Raw genomic sequence first — 14,761 nt, 5'->3', positions numbered from 1 at the left:
CCGCCATGCTTATTATGACGCACCATCGCTGCATCATTGAAAATTGCCCCAGCCCTACAGAGACGCAGATTATCCATCTGAAAATGGCCGCCTGCGTCAGTGCTATTGGTCTCTTTCTGCGTCATTTTAGTCACCTTCTTGTTACTTCCCAGGAACACACTGACATCCCCCGGCAGCAGCAGGCGATCCTTCCTCTGTGCGTGTTATTATTATCACATGTATTTATCATTGCTTGTGTACCTTTATGTGGATCTTCTGTATTATTATATTTAGCCCGTTCCTATTGCTCCAGAACTCTAGCCTGTCATCTGATAGCAGTATGGCTGTGATACTTACCATGCAGAGAAATTGGCGCAGAGTTGCGCCATTCTGTAATTACGTTATAGGCTCGTAGTGGCCTTTCTTACTACATGGTGCCCATAATATTGCATTGGGTATAATACTGGCATTTGGGTACTGATGTGATAAGAAATTGATAGTGCATTACTAAGGTCATTATTACACAGCCCACATTAGAGATCAGACTCAGTTCTGGAACCTTTCCATGAAATCTCTGAGCATTTGTGACCCAGCAAAGAGCTTAGAGGGATATGGAGTCTATGTCAGGAGTCATCTCCAACTCTAACATCTCCACACAGGAGAGATAAAGCTTCTTGGCCCTTTGGACTACGAGACTACTACCACCTACTCGCTCAGGATCATGGTGGTGGATCTGAACAATGATATTAAGCCAGATCCTTTAATGCAGAAAACCAATTTCTGCTCCATTACTATCAATGTGCAGGTGAGTCCAACACGGATGTGCGGTGTCATCTCTTTTTTACTATCTCCCATTACAGCTGGAGTGATATGCACATCAGAGCACTGGCATAGGATGCATGGAGTAGGTGGTGCAGGGGCTGTGGAGGAGGTGGCAGGAGGAGAAGGTGGTGCAGGGGCTGTGGAGGAGGTGGCAGGAGGAGAAGGTGGTGCAGGGGCTGTGGAGGAGGTGGTAGGAGGAGTAGGTGGTGCAGAGGCTGTGGAGGAGGTGGCAAGAGGACTAGGTGGTGCAGGGGCTGTGGAGGAGGTGGCAAGAGGACTAGGTGGTGCAGGGGCTGTGGAGAAGGTGGCAGCAGGAGTAGTTGGTGCAGGGGCTGTGGAGGAGGTGGCAGGAGGAGTAGGTGGTGCAGAGGCTGTGAAGGAGGTGGCAGGAGGAGTAGGTGGTGCAGAGGCTGTGGAGGAGGTGGCTGGAGGAGTAGGTGGTGTAGAGGCTGTGGAGGAGGTGGTAGGAAGAGTAGGTGGTGCAGAGGCTGTGGAGGAGGTGGTAGGAGGAGTAGGTGGTGCAGGGGCTGTGGAGGAGGTAGTAGGAGGAGTAGGTGGTGCAGAGGCTGTGGAGGAGGTGGCATGAGGAGTAGGTGGTGCAGGGGCTGTGGAGGAGGTGGTAGGTGGAGAAGGTGGTGCAGGGGCTGTGGTGGAGGTGGCAGGAGGAGTAGGTGGTGCAGGGGCTGTGGAGGAGGTGGCAGGAGGAGTAGGTGGTGCGGAGGAGGTGGTGCAGGGGCTGTGGAGTAGGTGGTGCAGAGGCTGTGGAGGAGGTGGCAGGAGGAGTAGGTGGTGCGGAGGAGGTGGCAGAAGGAGACGGTGGTGCAGGGGCTGTGGAGTAGGTGGTGCAGAAGCTGTGGAGGAGGTGGCAGGAGGAGTAGGTGGTGCGGTGGAGGTGGCAGGAGGAGTAGGTGGTGCAGGGGCTGTGGAGTAGGTGGTGCAGAGGCTGTGGAGGAGGTGGCAGGAGGAGTATGTGGTGCAGAGGCTGTGGAGGAGGTAGCAGGAGGAGTAGGTGGTGCGGAGGAGGTGGCAGGAGGAGAAGGTGGTGCAGGGGTTGTGGAGTAGGTGGTGCAGAGGCTGTGGAGTAGGTGGTGTAGAGGCTGTGGAGGAGGTGGTAGGAGGTGTAGGTGGTGCAGGGGCTGTGGAGGAGGTGGCAGGAGGAGTAGGTTGTGCAGAGGCTGTGGTGGAGGTGGTAGGAGGAGTAGGTGGTGCAGAGGCTGTGGTGGAGGTGGTAGGAGGAGTAGGTGGTGCAGAGGCTGTGGAGGAGGTGGAGCAGGGGCTGTGGAGGAGGTGGCAGGAGGAGGAGGTGGTGCAGGGGCTGTGGTGGAGGTGGTAGGAGGAGTAGGTGGTGCAGGGGCTGTGGAGGAGGTGGTAGGAGGAGTAGGTGGTGCAGGGGCTGTGGAGGAGGTGGTAGGAGGAGTTGGTTGTGAAGAGGCAGTGTAGGAGGTGGCAGGAGGAGTATATTAGGCTATACTTCAATATTAGATTAATGTACTTTGCTTCTATATTAGACTACTAGACTATATTTCTATATTATACTATACTTTTATATTAGACTACTATATTAGACTACTATACTTATATATTAGACTACTATACTTCTATATTAGGCTACTATATTATACTTCTATATTAGGCTACTATATTATACTATACTTCTATATTAGAGTAATGTACTATACTTCAATATTATACTTCTATATTAGACTACTATACTATTTTTCTCTATTATACTATACTTCTATATTAGACAATTATATTATACTTCTATATTAGGCTACTATTTTATACTTTACTTCTATATTGGACTAATGTACTATACTTCTATATTATACTTCTATATTAGACTACTATACTATATTTCTATATTATACTATACTTCTATATTAGACTATTGTACTATACTTCTATATTAGGCTACTATATTATACTATACTTCTATATTGGACTAATGTATTATACTTCTATATTAGACTACTATACTATATTTCTATATTATGCTATAGTTCTATATTATACTAATGTACTATACTTCTATATTAGAGTACTATATTATTCTATACTTCTATATTATACTTCTATATTAGACTACTATACTATAGTTCTATATTATACTTCTATATTAGAGTAATGTTCTATACTTCTAAATTATACTTCTATATTAGACTACTATACTATATTTCTCTATCATACTATACTTCTATATTAGACTACTATATTATACTTCTATATTAGGCTACTATATTATACTATACTTCTATATTGGACTAATGTAGTATACTTCTATATTATACTTCTATATTAGACTACTATACTATATTTCTATATTATACTATACTTCTATATTAGGCTAATGTACTATACTTCTATATTAGGCTACTATATTATACTATATTCTATATTGGACTAATGTACTATACTTCTATATTATACTTATATATTAGATTACTATATTTCTATATTATACTATACTTCTATATTAGACTAATGTACTATACTTCTATATTATACTTCTATATTAGGCTACTATATTATACTATACTTCTATATTGGACTAATGTACTATACTTCTATATTATACTTCTATATTAGGCTACTATATTATACTATACTTCTATATTGGACTAATGTACTATACTTCTATATTAGACTACTATACAGCATCAGGACACCTACCACTGCCCTCTCATATACATACATCACTTACCTGAGCAACAGGACACCCACCACTGCCTTCTCATATACATACATCACTTACCTGAGCATCAGGACACCCACCACTGCCTTCTCATATACATACACCGTCACTTACCTGAGCATCAGAAAACCCACCACTGCCTTCTCATATACATACACCGTCACTTACCTGAGCATCAGGACACCTACCACTGCCTTCTCATATACATACATCACTTACCTGAGCATCAGGACACCCACCACTGCCTTCTCATATAGATACACCGTCACTTACCTGAGCATCAGGGCACCCACCACTGCCTTCTCATATACATACACCGTCACTTACCTGAGCATCAGGGCACCCACCACTGCCTTCTCATATAGATACACCGTCACTTACCTGAGCATCAGGGCACCTACCACTGCCTTCTCATATACATACATCACTTACCTGAGCATCAGGACACCCACCACTGCCTTCTCATATACATACATCACTTACCTGAGCATGAGGACACCCACCACTGCCTTCTCATATACATACACCGTCACTTACCAGAGTATCAGGTAACACCCACCACTGCCTTCTCATATACATACACCGTCACTTACCAGAGCATCAGGGCACCCACCACTACCTTCTCATATACATACACCGTCACTTACCTGAGCATCAGGACACCTACCACTGCCTTCTCATATACATACACCGTCACTTACCTGAGCATCAGGAGACCTACCACTGCCTTCTCATATACATACATCACTTACCTGAGCATCAGGGCACCTACCACTGCCTTCTCATATACATACACCGTCACTTACCTGAGCATCAGGGCACCCACCACTGCCTTCTCATATAGATACACCGTCACTTACCTGAGCATCAGGGCACCTACCACTGCCTTCTCATATACATACATCACTTACCTGAGCATCAGGACACCCACCACTGCCTTCTCATATACATACATCACTTACCTGAGCATGAGGACACCCACCACTGCCTTCTCATATACATACACCGTCACTTACCAGAGCATCAGGACACCCACCACTTCCTTCTCATATACATACCCCGTCACTTACCTGAGCATCAGGACACCCACCACTTCCTTCTCATATACATACCCCGTCACTTACCTGAGCATCAGGGCACCTACCACTGCCTTCTCATATACATACATCACTTACCTGAGCATCAGGACACCCACCACTGCCTTCTCATATACATACATCACTTACCTGTGCATCAGGACACCCATCACTGCCTTCTCATATACATACACCGTCACTTACCTGAGCATCAGGACACCTACCACTACCTTCTCAAATACATACATCACTTACCTGAGCATCAGGACACCTACTACTGCCTTCTCATATACATACACCGTCACTTACCTGAGCATCAGGGCACCCACCACTGCCTTCTCATATACATACACCGTCACTTACCTGACCATCAGCACACCCACCACTGCCTTCTCATATACATACACCGTCACTTACCTGACCATCAGGACACCCACCACTGCCTTCTCATATACATACACCGTCACTTACCTGAGCATCAAGACACCCACCACTTCCTTCTCATATACATACCCCGTCACTTACCTGAGCATCAGGACACCCACCACTGCCTTCTCATATACTGTACATACACCGTCACTTACCTGAGCATAAGGACTCCCACCACTACCTACTCATATACATACACCGTCACTTACCTGAGCATCAGGGCACCCACCACTGCCTTCTCATATACATACACCGTCACTTACCTGAGCATCAGGGCACCCACCACTGCCTTCTCATATACATACACCGTCACTTACCTGAGCATCAGGGCACCCACCACTGCCTTCTCATATACATACACCGTCACTTACCTGAGCATCAGGGCACCCACCACTGCCTTCTCATATACATACACCATCACTTACCTGAGCATCAGGGCACCCACCACTGCCTTCTCATATACATACACCATCACTTACCTGAGCATCAGGGCACCCACCTCTGCCTTCTCATATACATACACCGTCACTTACCTGAGCATCAGGGCACCCACCACTGCCTTCTCATATACATACACCGTCACTTACCTGAGCATGAGGACACCCACCACTGCCTTCTCATATACATACATCACTTACCTGAGCATCAGGGCACCCACCACTGCCTTCTCATATACATACACCGTCACTTACCTGAGCATCAGGGCACCCACCACTGCCTTCTCATATACATACACCGTCACTTACCTGAGCATGAGGACACCCACCACTGCCTTCTCATATACATACACCGTCACTTACCTGAGCATCAGGACACCTACCACTGCCTTCTCATATACATACACCGTCACTTACCTAAGCATCAGGACACCCACCACTGCCTTCTCATAAACATACACCGTCACTTACCTGTGCATCATGACACCCACCACTGCCTTCTCATATACATACACCGTCACTTACCTGAGCATCAGGGCACCCACCACTGCCTTCTCATATACATACATCACTTTCCTGAGCATCAGGACACCCATCACTGCCTTCTCATATAGATACACCGTCACTTACCTGAGCATCAGGGCACCCACCACTGCCTTCTCATATACATACACCGTCACTTACCTCTGCATCAGGACACCCACCACTGCCTTCTCATATACATACACCGTCACTTACCTGAGCATCAGGGCACCCACCACTGCCTTCTCATATACATACACCGTCACTTACCTGAGCATCAGGACACCCACCACTGCCTTCTCATATACTTACACCGTCACTTACCTGAGCATCAGGACACCTACCACTGCCTTCTCATGTACATACACCGTCACTTACCTAAGCATCAGGACACCCACCACTGCCTTCTCATATACATACACCGTCACTTACCTGAGCATCAGGACACCCACCACTGCCTTCTCATATACTTACACCGTCACTTACCTGAGCATCAGGACACCTACCACTGCCTTCTCATGTACATACACCGTCACTTACCTAAGCATCAGGACACCCACCACTGCCTTCTCATATACATACACCGTCACTTACCTGTGCATCATGACACCCACCACTGCCTTCTCATATACATACACCGTCACTTACCTGAGCATCAGGACACCCACCACTGCCTTCTCATATACATACACCGTCACTTACCTGAGCATCAGGACACCCACCACTGCCTTCTCATATACATACACCGTCACTTATCTGAGCATCAGGACACCCACCACTGCCTTCTCATATACATACATCGCTTACCTGAGCATAAGGACACCCACCACTGCCTTCTCATATACATACATCACTTACCTGAGCATCAGGACACCCACCACTGCCTTCTCATATACATACACCGTCACTTACCTGAGCATCAGGACACCCACCACTGCCTTCTAATATACATACACCGTCACTTACCTGAGCATCAGGGCACCCACCACTGCCTTCTCATATACATACATCACTTACCTGAGCATCAGGGCACCCACCACTGCCTTCTCATATACATACACCGTCACTTACCTGAGCATCAGGACACCCACCACTGCCTTCTCATATATATACACCGTCACTTACCTGAGCATCAGGACACCCACCACTGCCTTCTCATATACATACACCATCACTTACCTGAGCATCAGGACACCCACCACTGCCTTCTCATATATATACACCGTCACTTACCTGAGCATCAGGACACCCACCACTGCCTTCTCATATACATACATCACTTACCTGAGCATCAGGACACCCACCACTGCCTTCTCATATACATACACCGTCACTTACCTGAGCATCAGGACACCCACCACTGCCTTCTCATATATATACACCGTCACTTACCTGAGCATCAGGACACCCACCACTGCCTTCTCATATACATACACCGTCACTTACCTGAGCATCAGGACACCCACCACTGCCTTCTCATATACATACATCACTTACCTGAGCATAAGGAGACCCACCACTGCCTTCTCATATACATACATCACTTACCTGAGCATGAGGACACCCACCACTGCCTTCTCATATACATACATCACTTACCTGAGCATAAGGACAACTACCACTGCCTTCTCATATACATACATCACTTACCTGAGCATAAGGACAACTACCACTGCCTTCTCATATACATACACCGTCACTTACCTGAGCATCAGGACACTTACCACTGCCTTCTCATATACATACACCGTCACCTACCTGAGCATCAGGACACCCTCCACTGCCTTCTCATATACATACACCGTCACTTACCTGAGCATCAGGACACCCACCACTGCCTTCTCATATACATACACCGTCACTTACCTGAGCATCAGGACACCCACCACTGCCTTCTCATATACATACACCGTCACTTACCTGAGCATCAGGACACCTACCACTGCCTTCTCATATACATACACCGTCACTTACCTGAGCATCAGGGCACCCACCTTTGCCTTCTCATATACATTCACCGTCACTTACCTGAGCATCAGGGCACCCACCACTGCCTTCTCATATACATACACCGTCACTTACCTGAGCATCAGGGCACCCACCACTGCCTTCTCATATACATACACCGTCACTTACCTGAGCATCAGGGCACCCACCACTGCCTTCTCATATACATACATCACTTACCTGAGCATCAGGGCACCCACCACTGCCTTCTCATATACATACATCACTTACCTGAGCATCAGGACACCCACCACTGCCTTCTCATATACTCTATCCTGCAGCGCACACTCTCTATCCTGCAGCACGCACACTCTCTATCCTCCAGCGCGCACACTCTCTATCCTCCAGCGCGCACACTCTCTATCCTCCAGCGCGCACACACTCTATCCTGCAGCGCGCACACACTCTATCCTGCAGCGCGCACACTCTATCCTGCAGCGCGCACACTCTATCCTGCAGCGCGCGCACTCTCTATCCTGCAGCGCGCACAATCTCTATCCTGCAGCACGCACACTCTCTATCCTGCAGCGCACGCACACTCTCTATCCTGCAGCGTGCGCACTTTCTATCCTGCAGCGTGCGCACTCTCTATCCTGCAGCGCGCGCACTCTCTATCCTGCAGCGCGCGCACTCTCTATCCTGCAGCGCGCGCACTCTCTATCCTGCAGCACGCACACTCTCTATCCTGCAGCGCACACACACTCTCTATCCTGCAGCGCACACACACTCTCTATCCTGCAGCGCACACACTCTCTATCCTGCAGCGCACACACTCTCTATCCTGCAGCGCACACACTCTATCATGCAGCACGCACACTCTCTATCCTGCAGCGCGCACACTCTCTATCCTGCTGCACAAACTCTCTATCCTGCAGCGCACACACACTCTCTATCCTGCAGCGCGCACACTCTCTATCCTGCAGCACACACTCTCTATCCTGCAGCGCGCACACTCTCTATCCTGCAGCGCGCACACTCTCTATCCTGCAGCGCGCACACTCTCTATCCTGCAGCGCGCACACTCTCTATCCTGCGGCGCGCACACTCTCTATCCTGCAGCGCGCACACTCTCTATTCTGCGGCGCGCACACTCTCTATTCTGCAGCGCGCACACTCTCTATTCTGCAGCGCGCACACTCTCTATCCTGCAGCGCGCACACTCTCTATCCTGCAGCACACACTCTCTATCCTCCAGCGCGCACACTCTCTATCCTCCAGCGCGCACACACTCTATCCTCCAGCGCGCACACACTCTATCCTGCAGCGCGCACACTCTATCCTGCAGTGCACACACTCTCTATCCTCCAGCGCACACACTCTCTATCCTCCAGCGCGCAAACTCTCTATCCTCCAGCGCGCACAATCTCTATCCTGCAGCGCACTCACACTCTCTACAGGAAAAAGAAAATTGCCCTCCAGCACACTGCAGATAAATCAAAAATACTTGAATCCTACATGATAATAGAAATTCAGAGGTATTGGTTTACATACATTTGCAAATATATGAATAAGCGCTGGGCCAAACGTCAAGGCTCCTCTATACCAGCATCCCAAAAATTGAGGGGTTCACGTCCGAGAAGCAAGGCACCCCAAAAAATTCCAGTGCGCACACTCTCTATCCTCCAGCGAGCACACTCTCTATCCTGCAGCGAGCGCACTCTCTATCCTGCAGCGCGCGCACTCTCTATCCTGCAGCGCGCGCACTCTCTATCCTGCAGCGCGCGCACTCTCTATCCTGCAACACACACTCTCTATCCTCCAGCGCGCACACTCTCTATCCTCCAGCGCGCACACTCTCTATCCTCCAGCGCGCACACTCTCTATCCTCCAGCGCGCACACTCTCTATCCTCCAGCGCGCACACTCTCTATCCTCCAGCGCGCACACTCTCTATCCTCCAGCGCGCACACTCTCTATCCTGCAGCGCATGCACACTCTCTATCCTGCAGTGCACGCACACTCTCTATCCTGCAGCGCACACTCTCTATCCTGCAGCGCGCACACACTCTCTATCCTGCAGCGCACACTCTCTATCCTGCAGCGCACACTCTCTATCCTGCAGCGCACACTCTCTATCCTGCAGCGAACACACTCTCTATCCTGCAGTGCGCACACTCTCTATCCTGCAGCGCACGCACACTCTCTATCCTCCAGCGCGCACACTCTCTATCCTCCAGCGCGCACACTCTCTATCCTCCAGCGCGCGCACTCTCTATCCTGCAGCGCGCGCACTCTCTATCCTGCAGCGCGCGCACTCTCTATCCTGCAGCGCACGCACACTCTCTATCCTGCAGCGCACACACTCTCTATCCTGCAGCGCACACACACTCTATCCTGCAGCGCACACACACTCTATCCTGCAGCGCACACACTCTCTATCCTGCAGCGCACACACTCTATCCTGCAGCACGCACACTCTCTATCCTGCAGCGCGCGCACTCTCTATCCTGCAACACACACTCTCTATCCTGCAGCGCGCGCACTCTCTATCCTGCAGCGCGCGCACTCTCTATCCTGCAACACACACTCTCTATCCTGCAGCGCGCGCACTCTCTATCCTGCAGCGCACGAACTCTCTATCCTGCAGCGCACGCACTCTCTATCCTGCAGCGCACGCACACTCTCTATCCTACAGCGCACACTCTCTATCCTGCAGCGCACACTCTCTATCCTGCAGTGCACACTCTCTATCCTGCAGCGCGCACACTCTCTATCCTCCAGCGCGCACACTCTCTATGCTCCAACACGCACACTCTCTATCCTGCAGCGCGCACACTCTCTATCCTGCAGCGCGTGCACTCTCTATGCTCCAACACGCACACTCTCTATCCTGCAGTGCGCACACTCTCTATCCTGCAGCGCACTCTCACTCTATCCTGCAGCGCACACACTCTATCCTGCAGCGCACACACTCTATCCTGCAGCGCGCACACACTCTATCCTGCAGCGCGCACACTCTCTATCCTGCAGCGCACACTCTCTATCCTGCAGCGCACTCTCAACCCACAGCTCGATGACCTTTCCCAGCTTAGTGGAGGTAATTAGGGTTAGAGCTGGCATGGCGTTCTACCTAATGGCTGCTCAGTATTACCGGCGGATCCATCTTTCCTCCTCCCTATAACTATCTATTCCGGTATCTGTCATTTTTGCGATGACAGTTTTTCGGGAAATAGTTTTCCCTCTCTATCCCTCACTTACCGCAGCTGTAATCAGTACTGCGCATGCGCCATTACATCCATAAGAGCAGCGAATGCGCAGCACTGCCTACAGCTGTGGTAATACTCGCTGTTGGCATAGGAAGATCAGGTGAACCACACGGAACAGGGGGCTATACTCTCACCCGGTAAAGTACGTGAACAATTATGGTGCAGCTGTTGGGGTATTACACATTACCATAGCCGTTGGCAGCGAGTATTATTCGCAGTGTGATTAGCAGCCAGGGAGCGTTTGGGAGTGTAAAACCACACGCGTGTCAGGGGCATCTGCAATACCGCACGCAAGAAACATGGCTCCGTCATATCATTTCCTGCGCCCACTCTGCGCGATGAGAGTTACTGATGGCTGCTAACATGGAAAGTTCTGCGTCCATGGTGCGCCTTTGTATGCAGCTGCTTGGATTACGCCGGTGGGCGTCTCGGTACATATCACGCTGTCTGTGATATTTGCTGCGTACAGGAAGGCGCTGTGGGTGCATTATCTCTGAGTAAGGATTACTCTCTGCTCACACAGACATATTACTATACGTTCTACAAGGAGAATAGGAAGCTATACTGATATATATATAATTATATATATATATATATATATATATATACACACATATACATATATACACTAGGGGTGTGCACCGGCCACTTTTCGTGTTTTGTGTTTTGGTTTTGGATCTGGATCTTTCTTCGTGTTTTGGATCTGGATTGGTTTTGCCAAAACCACCCTTCCGTGTTTTGGGTTCTGGGTTTTGTGTTTTGGATCTGTATTTTTTTTAAAAACAGCTAAAATCACAGAATTTGTAGGTTTTTCTGCTCCTATGCTATTATTAACCTCAATAACCTTAATTTCCACTCATTTCCAGTCTATTCTGAACACCTCACACCTCACAATAGTGTTTTCATGTCCAAAAGGTTGCACCGAGGTAGCTGGATGACTATGCTAAGCGACACGAGTGGGCGGCACAAACACGTGACCCATCTAGGAGTGACACTGCAGTGGCAGACAGGATGGCAGTTAGAAAAACTAGGCCCCCAAACTGTACATAATGCAAAGAAAAAAAAGAAGTGCAAGATGGAATTGTCCTTGGGCCCTCCCACCCACCCTTATGTTGTATAAACAGGACATGCACACTTTAACAAATCAATCATTTCAGCGCCAGGGTCTGCCACACAACTGTGGCTGAAATGATTGGTTCGTTTGGGCCCCCACAAAACAAGCTGGCAATTAATGTGTCCCTGCACAAACTGGCTCTACGGAGGCAAGATGTCATCCTCATCCTCCTCATCCACCGATTCCTCACCCTCTTCAGTGTGTACATCCTCATCCTCACAGAGTATTAATTCGTCCCTGCTGGAACCACAGGTCCCTCTGTACGTTCTGGAGGCTGGTCTCCCTGGAAGAGTTGATAATTCATTTTATGAACATCATCTTCTCCACATTTTGTGGAAGCAACCTCCTACGCCTTTCGCTGACAAGGTTCCCGGCTGCACTAAACACTCTTTCGGAGTACACACTGGAGGGGGGGCAACTCAGGTAAAATAGAGCCAGTTTGTACAGGGACCTCCAAATTGCTTCTTTTTCCTGCCAGTACAGGTACGGACTGTCTGACATGCCTACTTGGATGCTGTCACCGATGTAATCCTTTAACAGACAGACGCACGCTTGTCGCTGCTGCTTTGAGGATTCAAGTGCGGCTACAGCCCACACAATTCACAAAGACAGAAAAAAAAAAAGAATATTTTTATTGTTTGTGGAGCACACTTTGAGGGTTACACCACCCTTTAACAGACAGACGCACGCTTGTCGCTGCTGCTTTGAGGATGCAAGTGCGGCTACAGCCCACACAATTCACAAAGACAGAAAAAAGAAGAAGAATATTTTAATTGTTTGTGTAGAACACTTTGAGGTGTCACCACCCTTTAACAGACAGACGCACGCTTGTCGCTGCTGCTTTAAGGATGCAGGTGCGGCTACAGCCCACACATTTCACAAAGACCGAAAAAAAAGAACAATATTTTAATTGTTTGTGTAGAACACTTTGAGGGTGTCACCACCCTTTAACAGACAGACGCACGCTTGTCGCTGCTGCTTTAAGGATGCAGGTGCGGCTACAGCCCACACAATTCACATAGACAGAAAAAAGAAGAAGAATATTTTTATTGTTTGTGTAGCACACTTTGAGGGTGTCACCACCCTTTAACAGACAGACGCACGCTTGTCGCTGCTGCTTTAAGGATGCAGGTGCGGCTACATCGCACACAAGTCACAAACACATTAAAAAAATAGTTTTTTATTTTTTGGAGCACTTTGAGAGTTACACCACCCTTTAACAGACAGACGCACGCTTGTCGCTGCTGCTTTAAGGATGCAGGTGTGGCTACAGCCCACACATTTCACAAAGACCAAAAAAAAAAGAACAATATTTTAATTGTTTGTGTAGCACACTTTGAGGGTGTCACCACCCTTTAACAGACAGACGCACGCTTGTCGCTGCTGCTTTAAGGATGCAGGTGCGGCTACAGCCCACACAATTCACAAAGACAGAAAAAAGAACAATATTTTAATTGTTTGTGTAGCACACTTTGAGGGTGTCACCACCCTTTAACAGACAGACGCACGCTTGTCGCTGCTGCTTTAAGGATGCAGGTGCGGCTACAGCCCACACAATTCACAAAGACAGAAAAAAAAAGAACAATATTTTAATTGTTTGTGTAGCACACTTTGAGGGTGTCACCACCCTTTAACAGACAGACGCACGCTTGTCGCTGCTGCTTTAAGGATGCAGGTGCGGCTACAGCCCACACAATTCACAAAGACAGAAAAAAAAAGAACAATATTTTAATTGTTTGTGTAGCACACTTTGAGGGTGTCACCACCCTTTAACAGACAGACGCACGCTTGTCGCTGCTGCTTTGAGGATGCAGGTGGAATCTAGACGGGATTTGGAACCGAGGACACACTACCTCCATCAATTGTCTAAATCCCACTGCACTAATGTCGGATACCGGACGCACGTCTAACACCAACATAGCAGTCAAGGCCTCAGTTATACGTTTTGCTTCAGGATGACTGCTGTCGTACTTCATCCTCATCGCTAGGGACTGTTGGAGGGTCAATTGCTTAGTAAAAGTAGTGATGTTCCTACTTCCTCTCTGGGATGATGAACAACTCCCAGCAGCAGCAACAGCACTAGGAGGAAGAGGTTCTTGATCTTTCCCTATTTTATTTTTATCGGAGAAAGTTTGGTCCTCCATTTATGTTATATTGATATATATACGTGCGGCTAAAGCGCACACAAACACAGAAAATATTATTTTATTTTTGCTGGAGAGTAGTGCACTTTGTGGGTTACACCACCCTTTAAGAAATGAGCCAGCCGGCTCTTTACTTATGGGACACAGGCGCACGCTTGGCGCTGCTCCTTTGTTGATGCACGTGCAGCCACAGTGCACACAATTCACAAACACAGAAAATAATTTTTTTTTTGGTTTGGACTGGAGTGTACTTTCGGGGGTTACAGCACCCTTAACGGTCAAGCCAGCTGGCCCTTTACTTATGACACAGGCGCACGCTTGGCACTACTTT

General features: G+C 48.4%; 1 protein-coding gene across 1 annotated transcript in view; it reads left to right on the top strand.

Annotated features, from left to right (window-relative positions):
* Positions 1-644: 644 nt before the first annotated feature.
* The window catches only part of LOC148453427 (cadherin-related family member 4-like), a 93,149-nt gene continuing 79,032 nt past the window's right edge, over positions 645-14,761 (top strand). The window contains exon 1 of the mRNA XM_088462151.1: positions 645-784. Within this exon, the coding sequence (XP_088318277.1) occupies positions 701-784 (84 nt within the window). The 5' untranslated portion in view covers positions 645-700. The remainder of the gene's footprint in view (positions 785-14,761) is intronic.

This window comes from Taudactylus pleione, unplaced genomic scaffold (genome assembly GCF_031769625.1).
Source record: "Taudactylus pleione unplaced genomic scaffold, aTauple2 ptg001155l, whole genome shotgun sequence".
NCBI classification, from domain to species: domain Eukaryota; kingdom Metazoa; phylum Chordata; class Amphibia; order Anura; family Myobatrachidae; genus Taudactylus; species Taudactylus pleione.
Note: the sequence above shows the minus strand (reverse complement) of the source record. Positions and strands in the feature narration are given on the sequence as shown.